The sequence below is a fragment of the Mustela nivalis genome, assembly GCF_964662115.1.
Source record: "Mustela nivalis genome assembly, chromosome: 7".
Lineage (NCBI taxonomy): Eukaryota > Metazoa > Chordata > Mammalia > Carnivora > Mustelidae > Mustela > Mustela nivalis.
Genome location: NC_139026.1, coordinates 39,805,408 through 39,825,155, shown reverse-complemented (window position 1 = coordinate 39,825,155; position 19,748 = coordinate 39,805,408). Strand labels below are relative to the sequence as shown.

The 19,748-nt window shown below is 35.8% G+C and overlaps 1 protein-coding gene across 3 annotated transcripts in view; it reads left to right on the top strand.

Moving 5' to 3' along the window:
- NAV3 (neuron navigator 3) overlaps positions 1-19,748 on the top strand; it is an 858,619-nt gene that overhangs the window by 630,095 nt on the left and 208,776 nt on the right. For all 3 annotated transcript variants that reach the window (XM_082739652.1, XM_082739653.1, XM_082739651.1), the window contains 2 exons: positions 1,436-1,504; positions 4,681-4,820. In XM_082739652.1, the coding sequence (XP_082595778.1) occupies positions 1,436-1,504; positions 4,681-4,820 (209 nt within the window). The remainder of the gene's footprint in view (positions 1-1,435; positions 1,505-4,680; positions 4,821-19,748) is intronic.

The following is a 19,748-nucleotide window of genomic DNA, read 5'->3' as shown; positions in this document are numbered from 1 at the left end:
ACTGAACTTCCTTATAATCATGCAAGAAAATGCTATGAGATGGTTTCTGTTCCCTGAAAGAAAGTACATTATTTCATTGTCATTTCTCCAGCTAATATTTGTGTTCAATTTGTAGAATACAGGGTAAGGCATAGTAGTGAACCTTGAGGTAGGTCTCTTTCTCTGGATTGACAAAATAGATTGAGAAGTTCACACACAATAAATATTTCTTCACTTTATGTGCTTGTATTTGAAATTTAGATTTTAAATTAATATCTCATTTCATTCAGACACTTTGGTTTTTATTTTTACATTATTCTCTGGTATCATTGTTAACTGAAGCAGTTGGGAGAATTTTCTCAGTGTCCAATGTAGTTAGGATACAGAATTTATTATATGCAAATAAATAATATATATCGAATGTGAGAAATAAGTGTTCTGAAAAGCTTCCTAGCTATGAGGATATATTCTTTTCTGTCCAGGCTCTTTTTAAGGGCCTTCGTGCTCCCTCAAATTCACCTGAAAAGTGATTCTCCACTTAGGCATCAATCCATGACCAATCGCAGGATATGTGAACATGTTTCACATCTAATTGGGTCTCACCGTATGCTTCAAAACACTAATTTCAGAACACTCAGGTAATTCAGGAATTAGTTTAAGTGCAAAATTTCATTTTTGTTTGTAAAATATTTGCTGCTCTTCGGAACTTGGTTTAAATAATGTTTTCTTTTGTGTCTTTGATCAAAGATTTTGATTTAAAAATTATTAAGAACTACAACTCAAGAATGCCCAGAAACTGTCATTAATAGTTGTTCAGTTGTTCAGTTGGAGAATTTGACTCCAATTTATTCCATTTAACTTTTACATAGTTCTTTCTTTAGAAAACCATCTTGTTTTGTTCGTTTCCTTAGAACTTTCTATCCAGGACTCGAGATCAAACAATACATTTGTCAGAAACTAAATATTTTAGTCATTTGGTTCTGGAAATAATATTCAAGTGAAAGCAGCAGATTTGAAGAGTTTACTAAAGAAAATAATGACTCTCATGCTCTTTCTGTTCATTTTAACCTCTTTGAGAAAGAGCTCGTTGTATTATGTAAAGTCAAACTTCAGCTTTCCTGAAATTTTTCCAGTTATTTACAAAGGTTGAATTTCTTTATGAAATGAAATCCTACTCAAAATAATATGAACACTATCACATGGCCATAATTTTAAAGTCAATGATGACACACTTAATTCCAAGGGATGCCCTGCATTGTTTCATAGTGTGTTCATTTATCAAAGGTCACAGTATATATGTTGCATTATCATAATTTTCTAATTAATTTATCCTTTATACATGCTTATACATGTTCCAATCGCATTTCATTAACTCACAGTTTTCTTGTAATGTTGTGCTTTCTTTCCATGTTCAAAGAATCTCTTTAATTCAATTTCTCTGTTTCTCCTCATACAGTCTGGCAGCCAGATATGCAACTCAGTCTAATCACAGTGGAATTGCAACCAGTCAAAAAAAGCCTACTAGGTCAGTTAATATCTCTAATTTATTGCTTGTTAGTGATGATAAAGTAACTGCCCAGTGATATTTTGTCCTATCATACTAAATTTTTTTCATAAATTACATACTTCTGGATGAAAAGTTTAGAAGACTGAATTCCTCCAAGTGGATTTCCATATGCATTCTCCGGGATGAGCATGTCTGTGTTAGATCATTAAATGCGTTCTGACTTCTTCTGTTTTAGTTTTGTTATATATACTGTTATGACTGGGCTGAAGTCTAGCTTCTAGGCTTAGAGAAAGTCAGGGAAAACATGACTTTGAAGGCCCCATTCCTTCCAGGTTACAGAATCTGGAAGTTATATGACAAGAATGTAATTGTTTTTGGAGATGGGCATACATTAATTACTGCGTATTTTGAGGCAGAATTGAGAAATACTGACAGTTTTTTGTGGGAAGGTTAGCACCAGGTCACCAAGTTAACCTGGATTGTTCCTTTACATATAATAGTATAAAGTTTTGCTTCTTTATGACATACATATTTTAAAGACAGTCTGTTATAGGAAATGATTGTATGATGTACTGTTTGGAAAATACTGATAGATAAATGTATAATGAAAGTGTATGATTTATTAAAAAAAATGTTAAGTTGCCAAAGGCATGATGGTACAGCTGAGTAAAGCCACAGCATATGTGTTTTGCACCCTTGATTATTATGTGATTATATGTGACATCTCCCTCACTGGTGGCTTCCTAATCACTGCTCTGATAATGTATCATATTATGCAATGTTTGACCACAGGGACTGCTTATGATGCCTTGACATGAGGTATGTGCTTTTTCTCTTGCCTTGGTTTTCTAAGTTATGTTCATTTCCATAGTAATTAAAATGATTCTGGAGAGAAAAATTTAAAGGGCATTTAATTTAAAGTAGGAAAAATGATGTAAATTCAAATGTGCAAAAAAACAGTGACCTGCCTTGTACAGTTTTTTATTACTACTTCTAAGACTCATGCATATAAAATATATTTTAAGTACATTAATTTAATAGAACATTTCTCTCTCCCTCTCTCTCTCTCTCTGTCTTTTGTTGGCTTCATTCTCATTTCTCTTTTTATTACTTTGATGAATGATCTGGAGCTCTGGCTGCCTGTCAAATTAGGGTAATGAGAAGAGCAAATGGATTTTTTAATTTGTTTTAATTTGTTCTTCTGAGAACTAAAGATCACTTGCCTTCATGGGTCACAATAAAGATTAAAATGCACTTTAATTGCTTTCTAGATATAGGTCAAGTTTCATTGCAAGCAGGGCAAGTTCTGTGACAAAATTTGTTTATACGTGTGAGTTTGGAATGAACTTTCTAAGTCTGTAGCTGTGTCTGCAGAGATAGTTCTTGGATTTATTATGAGTGGGGCATTTGGCCAAATTAATTAATTGAGTCATTTTTCAGAGTGCAGTCATTGGTACTCAAAATTCCTGGTGTCTGTGGTTTTGTGCTATACTTACATACCCTGTAGATCCATCTGAGTAAAAGTTAAATGCTGGAATCATTTGGAAAAGTTTCCAATCTTGTACATGGCACAGCTTCTAATTGGCAAAATAGCTGAAGGAACTATTTATTAGCCATATGTATTTAAACTCCAGAATACAGTCAATATTTTGAAACTATTAACTATTCCAAGAAAGCAACACTTCTGTTTTTAAGTTGGAATTTTTGTTTTCCTGATGTTCATTCCCTGTTGCAATACCTGTTACTATTTTAAAAAATAACTATGAGTGTTAAAAGTTTGATTTCCTAATAATTTATGGAAATAATATATTAATTATGAAGGTGAGTTAAAATATGAAAATAGTAACAACTGATCTTGAAATTGTGATATATTGGGCACAAATATATCAGATATAAACGCTCTGTCATTTTAAAAACTTAGTATAGAGAGCAGTAAAAATTTCTGTGCTTCATTTATAAGGCCTGGAGTTTCGTTTCTTTTAAAATAGAAATTATCTGAGCAGTACACAGTGACATTCACATGGTGGCAGCAAATGCTAGCAAAGAGGCTGACATCCTTTAGTACCATGTTGTTAAATATGAATTAGAAGGCCAATATTTGTTCTTAATTACTAGTTCTTAATTTATCCAGATTGCTTACTGTACATATATAATATGTTAACAGGGTAGAGTAAAATACAGTGATTGTATATTGTAGGCACAATTCATGAATAATTGATACTTGAAATTTCAAGATGGAAACTGCTTAAACAGTGACGGGAATGATCCACACTGATACTTAATTTTAGTCTGCATAGAATAACTGCAGATCACAACCTAACGTCAAACTTCCCCTAATTTTAACACAGTTTGCCTATTATTTCCTCTCGTCCTGTCTTTCATCCCCAAAGACTGGCTGAAGTCACTGTCCCTGTAGGTGTATTTTACATTGCCATTCTGTTAACAGAGATTCTCTGCTTCTGAGACCTGTATCCTTTCTTGTCATATCACCTTTGTGATCAGCTGGCCCCACTTGTAAGATAATTAGCTAATGTCTAGGTGCTTATTTCTGGCAAAATGATTAAAGAAAAAAAATTTTTTTGAGGCAGACCTGTAAAATACAAATTAACTCATGACTTTGGTCTCTGCATCATGCTTGAATCGGAATAGCTTACTATCTTAGATATGCAATAAGCATTTGCTATTAGCAATTTGTTCAGTAACTTTTTTCTTCTTGTTATTATCAAGTTGACTTAGGAAACAGCTATCTAAGAGGAAAACAAATGTCCCATACATCAATAAGAACCACTTAACAACAAATGCAAATAGGTGATTAACACCTCAAGAACACAATACATTTGTGTTATTTCCCTTGCTTTTCATGTAATTGTTATAGTATTTTTAAGTCAAAGTGCCATCCCTCAGAGGTGTTGTAAGTATGGCTTTTTTAGTTAAAGGTTATTTTATTTCTAATTGCTCTACATTCTTAGTATCATTTGAGGGCATGTTTATTGAAAAGTGAAATAAGATTTCTCTGAAGATTCTAAATTCTTGTGTTTAGCTTATTTATCACTTAAACCACCATTTTCTACTAAACAGATTTTAGAACATCATATGTTGTGCTTTTTCCACTAAGGCTTACCTGATCAGAACCTCTTACCCCTTATCTTTTTGTAATATACAAAAATGATGTAATTTTTCTTATATTGTTTCAGGCTTCCAGGTCCCTCTAGGGTGCCAACAGCAGGCAGCAACAGCAAAGTCCAGGGAGCCTCTAATTTAAATAGGAGAAGTCAGAGCTTTAACAGCATTGACAAAAACAAGCCTCCAAATTATGCAAATGGCAATGAAAAAGGTAAGTGTTGGCCTGTTACATCATTATGGCACAAGTCTAACGCATTGGTCTTGTAAATTACATGCTAAGTCCAATATTTGAACAGTGTTAATGCCTTTTGGAATGGAGTTATTATCAGTGTGGTTTCATGTTTTCTAACTGCCCCCTCCTGAATTCCAGTTTTCTTCAGGGCTTTTTTTATCTGAAGAATATTTTAAGAGAGTAAACTCATTTATTTTAAAGTGGTTAATTATAAACCTGAGCATAAAATCTGTTTCCCCAAAACATTTCCTCCTGGTAGCATATAAATAGCATTTCCTTTTATCTTTTTAAGTTTTAGGAACAATTATTATAAAATCATAAATCTGTATTAGGTTTGTTTGAGTCTTTAGCTTCAGTTGACATAAATGCCATAAGTGTTCTGGGAATCAAAACTTGAGTTGTAATTGGGATGGGTATTTAATCTTTGATAGGAGCAGGACACAGAAATAATGTGATCTTCGTTTTCTCTAAAGAGACAAATTATCCATGTTTGTTTTATTTTCTCGATTAGAGTACAGGATAGAAATACCAGATCACAAAATCATTGGGGAAAAAAGACACTTAGTAAAAATCTGTGTTAAAGGCAAATTATATTTTAACCAGATGATACACAATTCTCTGTGTTGTGCACAGTGTACATTTAATGAGTGGCTTGCTTGATACATTACACTGTGGAGCATGGGTTCATGTAAGAGACTGTGCATTTCACATCTAAACCATAAGAAAATCAAGAAACTATACTCTCGTAGGCACAGTGACTGTGTGAGGGACTAAGGCCTGTGGCTGGCTTTTGAGGTAGTTTCTTCAACTTCAAATAACTTTAACTTCACTTTATAGTATTTAACTTTCTATGCAACAAACAAAACAAGAAGTTCAAAAGTAACAAACATGCTTAGTTAGTAGAATAGCTGGCAAATTCAACCAGGTAGGAACTTTTTTGCTCAAATTAGATCATTTCAAATTGTTTCATACAGATGATGTGATCTAACAACCTTCTCTAATTTAGACATGAATTGACAGATAATCTATGAATCAGACACTTTAGTCAAAGTTTCTCTTGCTTTAAAACAGAATTGGACAGAACATAAATCTCTGAAGGCGAGGCAGTGTCTTGATCCCTGGAATATTCTCTGTTCTTGAGTGGAGTGGGAGGAAAAGAAAATAATGTATAATTGGAAGTCAGGAGTTTTTCTTTGAAATTTAAAATAACACCTCTGATTTAGGAACCTAAGAAGTTTTACTGGACACTTATACTTTTTCTAAGGGAAAGGGAGACAACACTTACAAAAACTTTCTTCTTTGGTTTGTGACTTTCCTAGGAAGTGTCATACAAAGTCTGTATGTGCTATGAAAATCTAAAGGAAAGTTCATTTAGACATACAATGTGCTGGATGGACTGTTCATATACCCAGTTTAAATGCAGGATTCTACAATTATGTAATATTTTTGCAAGAACTACTAATAACATTGGCAAAGAGATTTAGAAATGCTTTAGATAATCTAACACTTTGGTTTCATAATGTATCGAAATTTTTGGTCATGTGAAAAGTTTTTCTGTATTTCTGGTGTCTAAAAGTAAAAACCTAAAGGTAGAGAAGGATTTCTATTTTTTCATAGCCATTCAACTTCTCTTATGAACAAAATTAAGAAGTAGTAATCTTTACAATACCCACAAGGTGGAGACAGACAACATACATTATAACGTTTTTGATTCAAAAAAGCAGATTGCCTTAGGTCCACATCTACAGCAAAATACCAGGGTTTTCATTACTTTTAATTCCCAAATAACTAAAAATTCAATAGAATTGAAATATTTATAATATGTCCAATATAGACATTAAGTGTCTGAAAACTGCCGATAAGAACTGAAGCATAAACTGCATCCTATGACTGTTACATGGCATTTTCTATTAACGTGGAGTTACAACTTTAGCAATACAACCAATATCAATGTTTCTAAATTACCATGCTATTTTGTATTTCTAAAATATTATCTTGGCACCTGGGTGGCTCAGGTGGTTAAGCATCTGGCTCCTGATTTCGGCTCAGGTCATGATCTCAGAGTCGTGAGATGGTATGTCACATCAGGCTCCACACTCAAGGTGGAGTCTGCTTGAGATTTTCTCTCTCTACCTCTCCCTCTGTCCTTTTTGCCACATGTGCACACACACTCTCTCCCTCTCTCTTAAATAAATAAATAAATAATCCTTTAAAAAATTATCTTAAATTATAAGAGCAAACAAAACAATAATAAACATCACACACAAAACAATTTATAGTTTACTCTTTAGCCTATTAGAATGGTCTTTTTGGATAGGAATGTTTTATTAATCTTTTTGACATGGATATTTATAGTGGTAGCACAATCTATATAAAAATAGAAGATTCTTCTACTGACAAGCTGATCTCTGTCACAGACTGGCCTGCGTACATATCCTAGATATGATCAAGTAAGGTGAAAACTAAGTCAAAGTTTTCAGATGTCACACTATTATAATGACAGAATTCAGAAAGTACTAACTTGAGTATTCTAATCAATTGCTATTCCTTTTTTAGTTATTAGAAAGTATAACATATAAATTTAACGAATTAAGATGTTTTATTTGAGGGATTAACCACATTGTCTGCAGTGTGTTTTCCGAATGCTTCTACGTGGAAATATACTTTCTACTTTCTTTAACAAGTCTTGGGTGATGTGTTATATGAACCACTTGAAGAATCTCTAGAACGTGTGATAGGAAATAAAGATTTATTCACAATTAAAACAGTTTCATTTCCCTATTTAAAAACATACTGTTGAAAGTATAGTAGCTTTATACCTGTATAGCATTGTAAAACTAAATTATTTTCAAGTTGTGTGACTGATGAAAGGAAATAGAGAAATCACAAACTACCACTTCGAAAAATCCATCTAATATCATCGTGTTACTAATACAATTCAAGAACTAGGGTGTTCATTTCACCCTTTTACCAAATGAGTTCTAATATAATGAATGGAACCATAGCTGCTGCTTTGCAGAAAAGGCCGAAAAGAAACGTTGTTACAGTCAGAGGCCATGGGGTGGCACCCTTCTGCTGAAATGGAATGTCAGAACAGATTTTTTTTTTTTTTTTTTCCACAAGAAATGGTGATGTGAGGATATCGCTGTTTGTGGAGAATTTATTCTGAGAGTCTCCAGTTTCTTCTCTCGGTGACCTGCCATTCAGATACTGACAACGAGTAATATGTTCTGATGCCAGCATTTATCAGTTTGCCTATATATTATGGGCAAGATGTATGCTTTAAAGAAAAATTAAATATGTGTTCCCTGGAAATCAGGGATCACGTGAAAAGAGTGCCCTTGTTCATTTATATCTACACTTTCCATGTTTGAAGCAGCTTATCCTAAGAAATCATTCTTGTTGTACAAAATTTGGGTATTAAATATTTTAAAAAGCTATACAGTTTCATATTATTAGGAATGTAAATATCGCTAGATTTACTTGGAATTCAGTATCTGAATTATGCTCGGTAAACACTTGTTGCTTGACAGAGTTTGTAGCGGAGAGTTGTTTTTTATGTTGCTAAGAAACGTGCCACGGTACTGGAGGGCATTTTGCCATCTTTTGATTGTTTCTTCCAAGTGATTCTTACATTGTACCTGTACATCTACTAGAGAGATGTCCTTTCTGTTCTCCTGGGTCCTAAGAAAGTGTCTTCTGCTGTGGAAGGTTCACTTTCCTTTACACTCAACATAGATTGAAAAGGATTGATACTGAGAATTTGACAACATCGCTGTTAAAATTTTAAAACTATAAGTTTAATATGAATGTCGCATTAGTCATGGAACTTTGACTGCTAAAATGTAGCTTTCTGATTCTTAATTACCTTCTTTTTTATTGCTGTTGTTGTTAATTGCTCTGAAATTACTGTAGTATCAAAGAACTAAACTGTTTATTTTCTTTTTGAGGCAAAGCAAATATATTTTACTTACTATATTGCTTTATTTCCTTGAGACTTAAAAAGCCTAAAATAAATGTCAAATGAAAATTATAGGCTAAAATTAGGGATTTTCATGAGATAATGTAAGTAAGTATGTATGTTAGTTGATACAATTAAAGAGACCTGAAAGTAAACTGAGGGTTGCTGGGGGTGGGGGATAGGGTGACTGGGTTATGGACATTGGGAAGGGTATGTGTTACGGTGAGTGCTGTGAATTGTGTAAGCGTGATAATTCACAGACCTGTACCCCTTGGGCAAATAATACATTATATGTTAATAATTTTAAAAAAGAGAGATGAGAATATATGTTGTTTGCTTATGTATAAATGCTTACATGTTGAGGTGTGCACGAATTATACATGCCTGTACATAAATTACATATTTTTTTCCAAAAACTGGCTGGTGAGTGAAAGCTTCCCTAAATTTCACAATGCTCCACAAAGTGGCACTGTAACATTGCATGAGCAGAACGGACAGCTCCTCTAGGCTCCCTGTAATCCCATTCCGTGTTTCTGTTAGGTCATCCTAAAGTTGACAATTGAGACATTGCACGAGTAATCATTCATGGAAGGCCATGTGCTCAGGGGAACAAGGGCCCAGTTGGTAACAAGACATATTCGGATTTGAATGCTACATCTTTTTAAATTAAAAAAAAAATTAATCCTTTAAATGGTTCAAATGTATTTTGGTGTGTTCTTGTGAAATGAGAATCTAAGGTGACTAATTGCCATGGTCACATCAATAAATCATTTCCTTCCTTTCACAATGACCTGTGATACTGAAGTTTCCCTGTGCTTAGCAGGGATCAGAGATAACAGGGAGTACAGTGTCCTCTACACAGTGAATGCTTGAAAATACATGGTGCTATTGTCATCATTTTTGTTACTTGGTGTATTGTTATTCTGTTGTTACTTTTTTAAGTTGAAAGCTGGTTTGCTTGCCTCCAAGCACCATACTATTCAGCAAGGAAGAAGAGGTAAATAGGTTGAAGCCCATCACTGCGTCCTTTCTCAGACTAATGGCACTGTTGGCAACATGGCACTAAACTCTAAAGCTAGCTAACATTCCACAGAGAAATGTCCTTATCTAAACTTTCCATAAACCTGTTGTGACTATTAAATTTGTCTATGTGTATTAATTTTACTAGAACTAGATTGGCATTTTTTCCAGGTCATCAACTGTGTGTGTGTGTGTGTATGTGTGTGTGTGATAAGATAACTAAAACTTAACTCTGTCAATTTATATATTTTCTAAGCATGAATTAAAATTTATTCCTATATCAACTCAGAAGGATGATGCAGGTAGGTTGCCCAAGGAGATAGTATATAAGGTACTAAGTAGAAAGGGTCTCCTATCATATTCTCCCCACTTGTATTTGGCTCATCGAGGAAGGGGGACACCGTGCTTCAAGGAATTACCCTTAAAATAACTTCACTGTGACAAAATGTGGCTTTCTGGAGAGCCACACCAGCAGAATTTCTGGGTAGGCAGTGAACACATAGAAACAAGAGAGATCGAAAAGCCTCCAAAATTTAGAGTCAGAAAAACCTGAGCTCCCATTTTGATTTTTCTCTTTTCTAAGTTTTTTATTATATGTGTGAATTGGAACAAGTTGCTTTTGCTTTTTAAGCTTCAGTTTTCCCATTTATAATAAGAGAAATAATAAGTATATTGCAGATTATTAAGGGTTTAAGTGAGATCCCCTGTATGAAGAGCTTTCAGTGTGATACTGTGGATCAAAGTGCTTGGGGAACAAGTAAGCAGTTGATAAACAATATTATTTGGTTGTAGCAGAGCTGATGATGGGGTATGTGGAGGTGGAGGAAGAGGAGGAAGGAAAGGAGAATGAGTGGAAGAAAATTTCTCTTTAGAAATTTAGAGACCAGAAGGCATGGCTGAAGGCAGAGACAGGCTCTGCAAATTCAAGGCAGATCCATTGCTAGGATGCCTTTAAAAATATGTGCATTAGATATCTGGGCATTTCCTCATACCTAGATAACAACTCATTCAGTCAGAACCTGAGTTTTCAAATTCAGGTAAATACCTGTGAGACCGGGCTACTTAACATTGAACGTGGAAATCAGAGAGACTAGAATCTGTGGCAGTACCCACTTCCGAGGAGCTGGCGGGCTAGCTTTTCCTCCGCTGCTGTCATGCACGCTTGACTGTGAGGAGTGCAAGGTGACTCTTATTATTCCAATGCCTTTGTGATGTACAACAACTATGATTTGCCCTCTTAATGAGACCTGAAGCACCTCACTGTTGCTCAGTAAGACAGGCTGTGGACAGATTGAGAGTGGAGCTTCCAGAAGTAGATTCTATGTGGGTACTCACCTGAGAATGCTTTTACACTGTTACTGTGACCATGGCTGTGGTTTGGATGTGGATGTCATAATGTTGAGTCTCTCCTGACTCATTTCTGAGAGTAGTGGTGTTGAAATTCCTCTTCTGCACTTGAACCGTTGTGGCAGTCTATCTAGCTGATGACTATACACTTCAGAAGCCTCCTGCCACATTCTCTTCCACCTTTTTCTCATTCCCATGAGAGCTCCCAGGCCCACAGAGATAAGAGTCTCCTGACTTCTTAACCGAGTTGCAGTTGCGGATACACGGAAGCTCCACACTAAATAGGTAGCCATCAGGAAAACCTGATGGGCTTCTTTTGTTTGAAGAGCCTCTTGCCACAAACTGTCAAGCATCCAGTGAATTCAGAACTGGATGAGGCTCTGAAAGTTCACAGGGCAAAGAATATTCATGCTGCACAGCTAGGGAACATTTAGAAATTCAGCCCCATTGGGTACTGTCATAAGAAACATTCTTGAGAGTCATACTGTCAGCAATTGCCAGGATTTCTGAGTCCATTCAACCTTTGTTATTCGAAACCTGGTTTGTGACCAGCAGCATCCTCTTCCTCTGGAGCTTGTTAGAAATGCAGAATCTCAGGGCCCACAGCAGATCTGCTGAATCACAATGTGGTATGTAGTCCATGGGCCCTCATATCACTTATATGCACAGTAAACTTTGAGAACCTCTATTAAGTTGAACACGTAGGATGTCAAACAGTCTGTGCACAATCATAATAGGCATGGTCTTTGCTTTAATGGAACCTACAGTATAGTACAAAACGGGCAATTTTACCAGAGTTATAATGGTTATAGGAGAGGAAATAATAAGCTATGGAAAAATGCAAAGGAGCCACTGAATCTGGACTTGATACTGGGATGATCAGAAATTGGGGTAGGGATAATGCTTTTGGTTTCTTTTTTGGTTTTTGGTGGTGGTGGTTGTTGCTGTTTTTTCCGAAGCAAGTGAGGTCAAAGTTCAGACCTCACCAATAAATGTGAAATATTCTGAAGACATATTTGGTAGGCATTTCTTTTTTTTTTTTTTTTTTTAAGATTTTATTTATTTACTTGACAGAGATCACAATTAGGCAGAGAGGCAGGCAGAGAGAGAGAGAGAGAAGGAAGCAGGCTCCCTGCTGAGCAGAGAACCCGATGTGGGGCTTGATCCCAGGACCCTGGAATCATGACCCAGGGGCCCCTGGTAGGCATTTCTAACTGCAGGTAGTCAGTGTGTTCATTCTGCTACTGCGAATGATTCAAATTATGATGAAATGTTACCGGTTTCTGGAAGGGATCTTATTGTGTAAGTGAAAAAAATTTAGAATTACCTGTATTTAAAAGAGATTGAAGTACCCGTATTTAAAAGAAATTGAAGTAAAAGATTAAAATCCATTAATAGAGAGTGAATGTATTTGAGACATTGGGTACTTTGAAGCTTGTTGGATTTGTTTTGAACTGTTTTCCAGAATACTTTAATGTTTATGTACAAAACTAATGGATTTCTACAAATATTCTAGAAAAGGACACAATTACAGAATTAACACGAATACTGAAAAAATCAATTTATCATCATAGGCTGTACACTTTGCGTATACCATGTAAGCATTTTGACTTTTCAGTAAACTATTACATTTTCATGTAGAGTATGTATGTACAGTCTTACACTAACTTTTGCCAGTTGAAATATGGAATTGTAGAAAAGCAAGGAGTATTAGAATTAAAGTTGTATACAATTTTTGTAAAAATTATTTTTATTAACATATAATATATAATTTGCTGCAGGGGTGCAGGTCTGTGAATTGTAAGGCTTACACACTTCTCAGCACTTACCATAGCACTTACCCTCCCAATGTCCATAATGCAACCACTCTCTCCCTACCCTTCCACCCACCAGCAACCCTCAGTTTATTTGTGAGATTAAGAGTCTCTTACAGTTTGTCTCCCTCCTGATCTCATCCTCTTTCATTTTTTCCTTCCCTTCCCCTCAGACCGCCTGCCCTGCCTCTCAAATTCCTCATATCAGAGAGATAATATGATAAATGTCTTTCTCTGATTCACTTATTTTGTTCAACACAATACCCTCTACTTCCATCCACGTTGTTGCAACTGGCAAGATTTCATTTCTTTTGATGGCTGCATAGTATTCCATTGTGTATATATACCACATCTTCTTTATCCATTCATCTGTTGATGGACATCTAGGGTCTTTCCATATTTTGGCTATTGTGGATGTTGCTGCTATAAACATTCGGGTGCACATGCCCCTTCGGATCACTACATTTGTATCTTTAGGGTAAATACCCAGTAGTGTGATTGCTGAGTCATATTGTAGCTCTATTTTCAACTTTTTGAGGAACCTCCGTGCTGTTTTCCAGAGTGGCTACACCAGCTTTCATTCCCACCAACAGTATAGGAGGGTTCTTCTTCCTCTGCATCCTTGCCAACAGCTATTGTTTCCTGACTTGTTAATTTTAGCCATTCTTACTGGTGTGAGGTGGTATCTTATTGTGGTTTTGATTTGTATTTCCTTGATGTAGGGTGATGTGGAACACTTTTTCACGTGTCTATTGGCCATCTGGATGTCTTCTTTGCAGAAATGTGTATTAATATCCTCACCCATTTCTTTCTTTCTTTTTCAATTTTTTTTAAATTTTTTATTTTTTATAAACATATATTTTTATCCCCAGGGGTACAGGTCTGTGAATCACCAGGTTTACACACTTCACAGCACCCACCAAAGCACATACCCTCCCCAATGTCCATAATCCCACCCCCTTTTCCCAACCACCCTCCCCCCAGCAACCCTCAGTTTGTTTTGTGAGATTAAGAGTCACTTATGGTTTGTCTCCCTCCCAATTCCATCTTGTTTCATGAAATCTTGCCATTTGCGACAACATGGATGGAACTAGAGCGTATCATGCTTAGTGAAATAAGTCAAGCGGAGAAAGACAACTATCATATGATCTCCCTGATATGAGGAAGTGGTGATGCAACATGGGGGCTTAAGTGGGTAGAAGAAGAATCAATTTTTTTTTAAGATTTTATTTATTTATTTGACAGAGAGAGAGATCACAAGTAGGCAGAGAGGCAGACAGGGAGAGAGGAAGAAGCAGGCTTGCTGCTGAGCAGAGAGCCTGATGTGGGGCTTGATCCCAGGACCCTGAGATCATCACCTGACCCTAAGGCAGAGGCATAACCCACTGAGCCACCCAGGTGCCCCCCTCTGCACATTTCTGAATTGGATTACTTGTTCTTTGGGTGTTGAGTTTGATAAGTTCTTTATAGATTTTGGTAACTAGCCCTTTATCTGTGATGTCATTTGCAAATATCTTCTCCAAATTCTGTCAGTTGTCTTTTGCTTTTGTTGACTGTTTCCTTTGCTGTGCAAGAGCTTCTGATCTTGATGAAGTCCCAATAGTTCATTTTTGCCCTTGCTTCCCTTGTCTTTGGGGATGTTTATAGGGAGAAGTTGCTTCAGAAGAGGTTGAAGAGGTTGTTGCCTGTATTCCCCTCAAGGATTTTGATAGATTCCTGTCTCACATTGAGGTCTTTTATCCATTTTGTGTCTATTTTTGTATGTGGTATAAGGAAATGGTCCAGGTTCATTGTTCTGCATGTGGCTGTCCAATTTTCCCAACACCATTTGTTGAAGAGACTGTCTTTTTTCCATTGGACATTCATTCCTGCTTTGTCAAAGATTAGTTGACCATAGAGTTGAGTGTCTATTTCTGGGCTCTCTACTCTGTTCCATTGATCTGTGTGTCTGTTTTTGTGCCGGTATCATACTGTCTTAATGATGACAGCTTTGTAATAGAGCTTGAAATCTGGAATTGTGATGCCACCAACTTTGGCTTAATTTTCTCATTTCTCTGACTACTTGGGGTCATTTCTGGTTCCATACAAATTTTAGGATTATTTGTTCCATTTCGTTGAAAAAAACATTGATGCTATTTTGATAGGGATCACGTTAAATGTGTAGATTGTTTTAGGTAGCATAGACATTTTCACAATATTTGTTCTTTCAATCCATGAGCATGGAATGTTTTTCCATTTCTTTGTGTCTTCCTCCGTTTCCTTCATGAGTACTTTATAGTTTTCTGAGTACAGATTCTTTGCCTCTTTGGTTAGGTTTATTACTAGGTATCTTATGGTTTTGGGTGCAATTGTAAATGGAATCGACTTCTTAATTTCTATTTCTTCTGTCTTGTTGTTGGTGTATAAAAATGCAGGTGATTTCTGTGCATTGGTTTTATATCCTGATACTTTACTGAATTTCTGTATGAGTTTTAGTAGTTTTGGAGTGCAGTCTTTTGGATTTTCCCACATAAAGTATCCTATTATCTGCAAAGAGTGATAGTTTAACTCCTTTGCTAATTCGGATGCCTTTAATTTTTTTTTGTCTGATTGCTGAGGCTAGGACTTCTAGTACTATGTTGAATAGCAGTGGTGATAATGGACCTCCCTGCCATGTTCCTGACCTTAGCTTAAAAGCTCTCTGTTTTTCCCCATTGAGAATGATATTCTTCACATGCTTTTCATAGATGGCTTTGATGATGTTGAGGTATGTGCCCTCTATCCCTACAATGTGAAGAGTTTTGTTGAAGAAAGGATGCTGTACTATGTCAAATGCTTTTTCAGCATCTATTGAGAGTATCGTATGGTTCTTGTTTTTGCTTTTATTAATATATTGTATCACATTGATTGATTTGTGGATGTTGAACCAACCTTGCAGCTCAGGGAGAAATTCCACTTGGCTGTGGTGAATAATCCTTTTAGTGTACTATTGGATCCTACTGGATAGTATTTGGGTGAGAATTTTCACATCTGTGTTCATCAAGGAAATTATTCTGTAATTTTTCTATTTGATGGGATCTTTATCTGGTTTGGGGATCAAGGTAATGCTGGCCTCATAAAATGAGTTTGGAAGTTTTCCTTCCATTTTTGTTTTTTGGAATAATTTCAGGAGAATAGGTATTAATTCTTCTTTGAATGTTTGGTAGAATTCCCCTGGGAAGCTGTCTGGCCCTGGGGTCTTTTTTATTTGGAGATTTTTGATGACTGCTTCCATCTCCTTACTGGTCATGGGTCTGTTCAGGTTTTCTGTTTCTTCTTGGTTCAGTTTTGGTAGTTTATAGGTTTCTAGGAATGCATCCATTTCTTCTGTATTGTCAAATATGCTGGTGTATAGTTGCTCATAATATGTTCTTATAATTGTTTGTATTTCTTTAGTTTTGGTCATGTTCTCTCCTCTTTCATTCATAATTTTATTTATTTGGTCCCTTTCTCTCTTTTTTTTTTTTTTTTTTTGATAAGTTTGGCCAGGGGCTTATCAATCTTATTAATTCTTTTAAAGAACCAGCTCCTAGATTTGTTGTCTTTTTTTTTTTTTTCCTACTGTTCTTTTGATTTCTATTTTATTGATTTCTGCTCTGATCTTTATGATTTCTCTTCTCCTGCTGGGTTTAGGCTTTCTTTGCTGTTCTTTTTCCAGCTCCTTTAGGTGTAGTGTTAGGTTGTGTACTTGAGAACTTTCTTATTTCTTGAGAAAGGCTTTTATCGCTATATAGTTTCCTCTCAGGGACGCCTTTGCTGTGTCCCAAAGATTTTGAACAGTTGTTTTTCATTTTCATGAATTTTTTCAATTCTTTAATTTCCTGGTTGATGCATTCATTCTTTAGTAGGATGCTGTTTAGCTTCCATGCATTTAAGTTCTTTCCAACTTTCCTCTTGTAATTGAACTCTAGCTTCAGAGCATTGTGGTCTGAAAATATGCAGGGAATGATCCTAATCTTTTGGTACAAGTTGAGACATGATCTGTGACCCAGGATGGGATCTATTCTGGAGAATGTTCCATATGCACTAAAGAAGAATGTGTATTCTGTTGCTTTGGCATGGAATGTTCTGAATATATCTGTGATGTCCATATGGTCCAGTGTGTCATTTAAGACCTATATTTCCTTGTTGATCTTTTGCTTGGATGATCTGTCCATTTCTGTGAGGTGGGTCCCCTACTATTACTGTATAATTATCAATGTGTTTCTTTGATTTTGTTGTTAATTGGTTTATATACTTATCTGCTTCCATGTTAGGGGTATAGATATCTAAAATTGTTAGATCTTCTTGTTGGACAGACACTTTGAGTATGATATAGTGTCCTTCCTCCTCTCTTATTATAGTCTTTGACTTAAAATCTAATGTATCTGATACAAGGATTGCCACCTCAGCTTTCTTTTGATGTTCATTAGCATGGTAAATTATTTTAAACCTCCTCACTTTCAATCTGGAGGTGTCTTTAAATCTAACATGACTTTCTTGGGCACCTGGGTGGCTCAGTGGGTTAAGCCGCTGCCTTCGGCTCAGGTCATGATCTCAGGGTCCTGGGATCGAGTCCCGCATCGGGCTCTCTGCTCAGCAGGGAGCGTGCTTCCTCCTCTCTCTCTGCCTGCCTCTCTGCCTACTTGTGATCTCTCTCTGTCAAATAAATAAATAAAATCTTTAAAAAAAAATAAAATAAAATGACTTTCTTGTAGACAACATATCGATGGATCTTGTTTTTTGTTTTTCCATTCTGATACCCTGTGTCCTTTGAATGGGGCATTTAGCCCATTTACATTCAGAGTAACTATTGAAAGATATGAATTTAGTGCCATCATATTGCCTGTAAAGTGACTGTTACTGTAGATTGCCTCTGTTCCTTTCTGGTCTACTACTTTTAGACTTTCTCTTTGCTTTGAGGACCCTGTAAAATATTTCCTGTAGGACTGTTTTGGTGTTTGCAAATGCTTTTAATTTTTGTTAATCCTGGAAGCTTTTTATCTCTCCTTCTATTTTTAATGACAGCCTAGCTGGATATAGTATTCTTGGCTGCATATTTGTCTCATTTAGTCCTCTGAATATATCATGCCAGTTCTTTCTGGCCTGCCAGGTCTCTGTGGTTAAGTCTGCTGCCAATCTAATATTTCTACCATTTTATGTTAGAGACTTCTTGTCCTGAGCTGCTTGCAGGATTTTCTCTTTGTCACTAAGACTTGTAAGTTTTACTATTAGATGATGGGGTTGGACCTCTTTTTATTGATTTTGAGGACAATTCTCTATGCCTCCTGGATTTTGATGCTTGTTTCCTTGGCCATATTAGGGAAATTCTCTACTATAATTATCAATGTGTTTCTTTGATATATACATTCTGCCCCCCTCTCTCTTTCTTCTTCTTCTGGAATCCCAATTATTCTAATATTGTTTCATCTTATGATATCATTTATCTCTCGAATTCTCCCCTTGTGGCCCAGTAGTTGTTTTTCTTTCTTTTGCTCAGCTTCTTTATTCTCCATCATTTGTGCTTCTATATCACTAATTCTCTCTTCTGCCTCATTTGTCCTAGCAGTAAGAGCCTCATTTTTTATTGCATCTCATTAATAGCTTTTTTTAATTTCAGCTTGGTTGGATTTTAGTTCTTTTATTTCTCCAGAAAGGGCTTTTATTTCTCCAGACAGTATTTCTCTAATATCTTCCATGTCTTTTTTGATCCCAGCTACCCCCTTGAGAATCATCATTCTGGACTCTAGTTCTGACATAGTACATATGTCCATATTGATTAGGTCTCTAGCCATTGGTTCTGACTCTTGTTCTGTTTTTTTTTTTTTTTTTGGGTTGTGTTTTTCTGCCTTAATATTTTATTCAGAGAAGAATATATGAAAAAGGGAATAAAATACTGAAAGGGTGGGAAAGACCCCAGAAAAATATATGGTAACCAAATCAAAAGATACACTAAACCAGGAGGAGAAGAAAGAGGGGAAAAAGAAAAATAAAAAATAAAAAATTATATGTGTGTGTGTGTGTCTGTACACACACACACACACACACACACACATATGTATTAGGCTGGTGAGTAGAATAGAGCCACCCACTTGATTTTGGGTGTATTCTGGTCTCTTAGAAGAAACTAACTTCCAAAATTTTAAAGAAAGAAAAATTTATATGTATATATATAATGAAGGGATGGAATATGATTGTGAAGATGATAATTAAACAAAGATTCTAAAAAAGGAATCAATAAGATAAGTTGGTTGGAAAAAGAAGAAAAAAAGAAGGGATAAAATAGAACTATAAAAATGAATATTTTAAAAGGATCTTATTTTTTTAAAAAAAGGTATTATTAAAATAGTTTTAAAAATTAAAAGAGGAGGGGTGCCTAGGTGGCTCAGTGGGTTAAAGCCTCTGCCTTCGGCCCAGGTCATGATCCCAGGGTCCTGGGATCGAGCCCCACATCAGGCTCTCTGCTCAGCAGGGTGCCTGCTTCCTCCTCTCTCTTTGCCTGCCTCTCTGCCTACTTGTTATCTCTGTCTGTCAAATAAATAAATAAAATCTTAAAAAAAAATTGAAAGAGGAAAGAAGAAAAGTTTTAAAAAATAGAATAAGAAAAAAATAAAATTATTTAACTTTGCAAGACTGAAGGATCATGGGAAAAAGGCCATGAATTCTATTCATTGCTTTCCCCTAGCTCTAGAGTTCCACAGTTCTTGTCTATCAGTCAACTTGGTCTTGGCTGCATGTTCTTGCTGATCTTCTCGGGGAGGGGCCTGT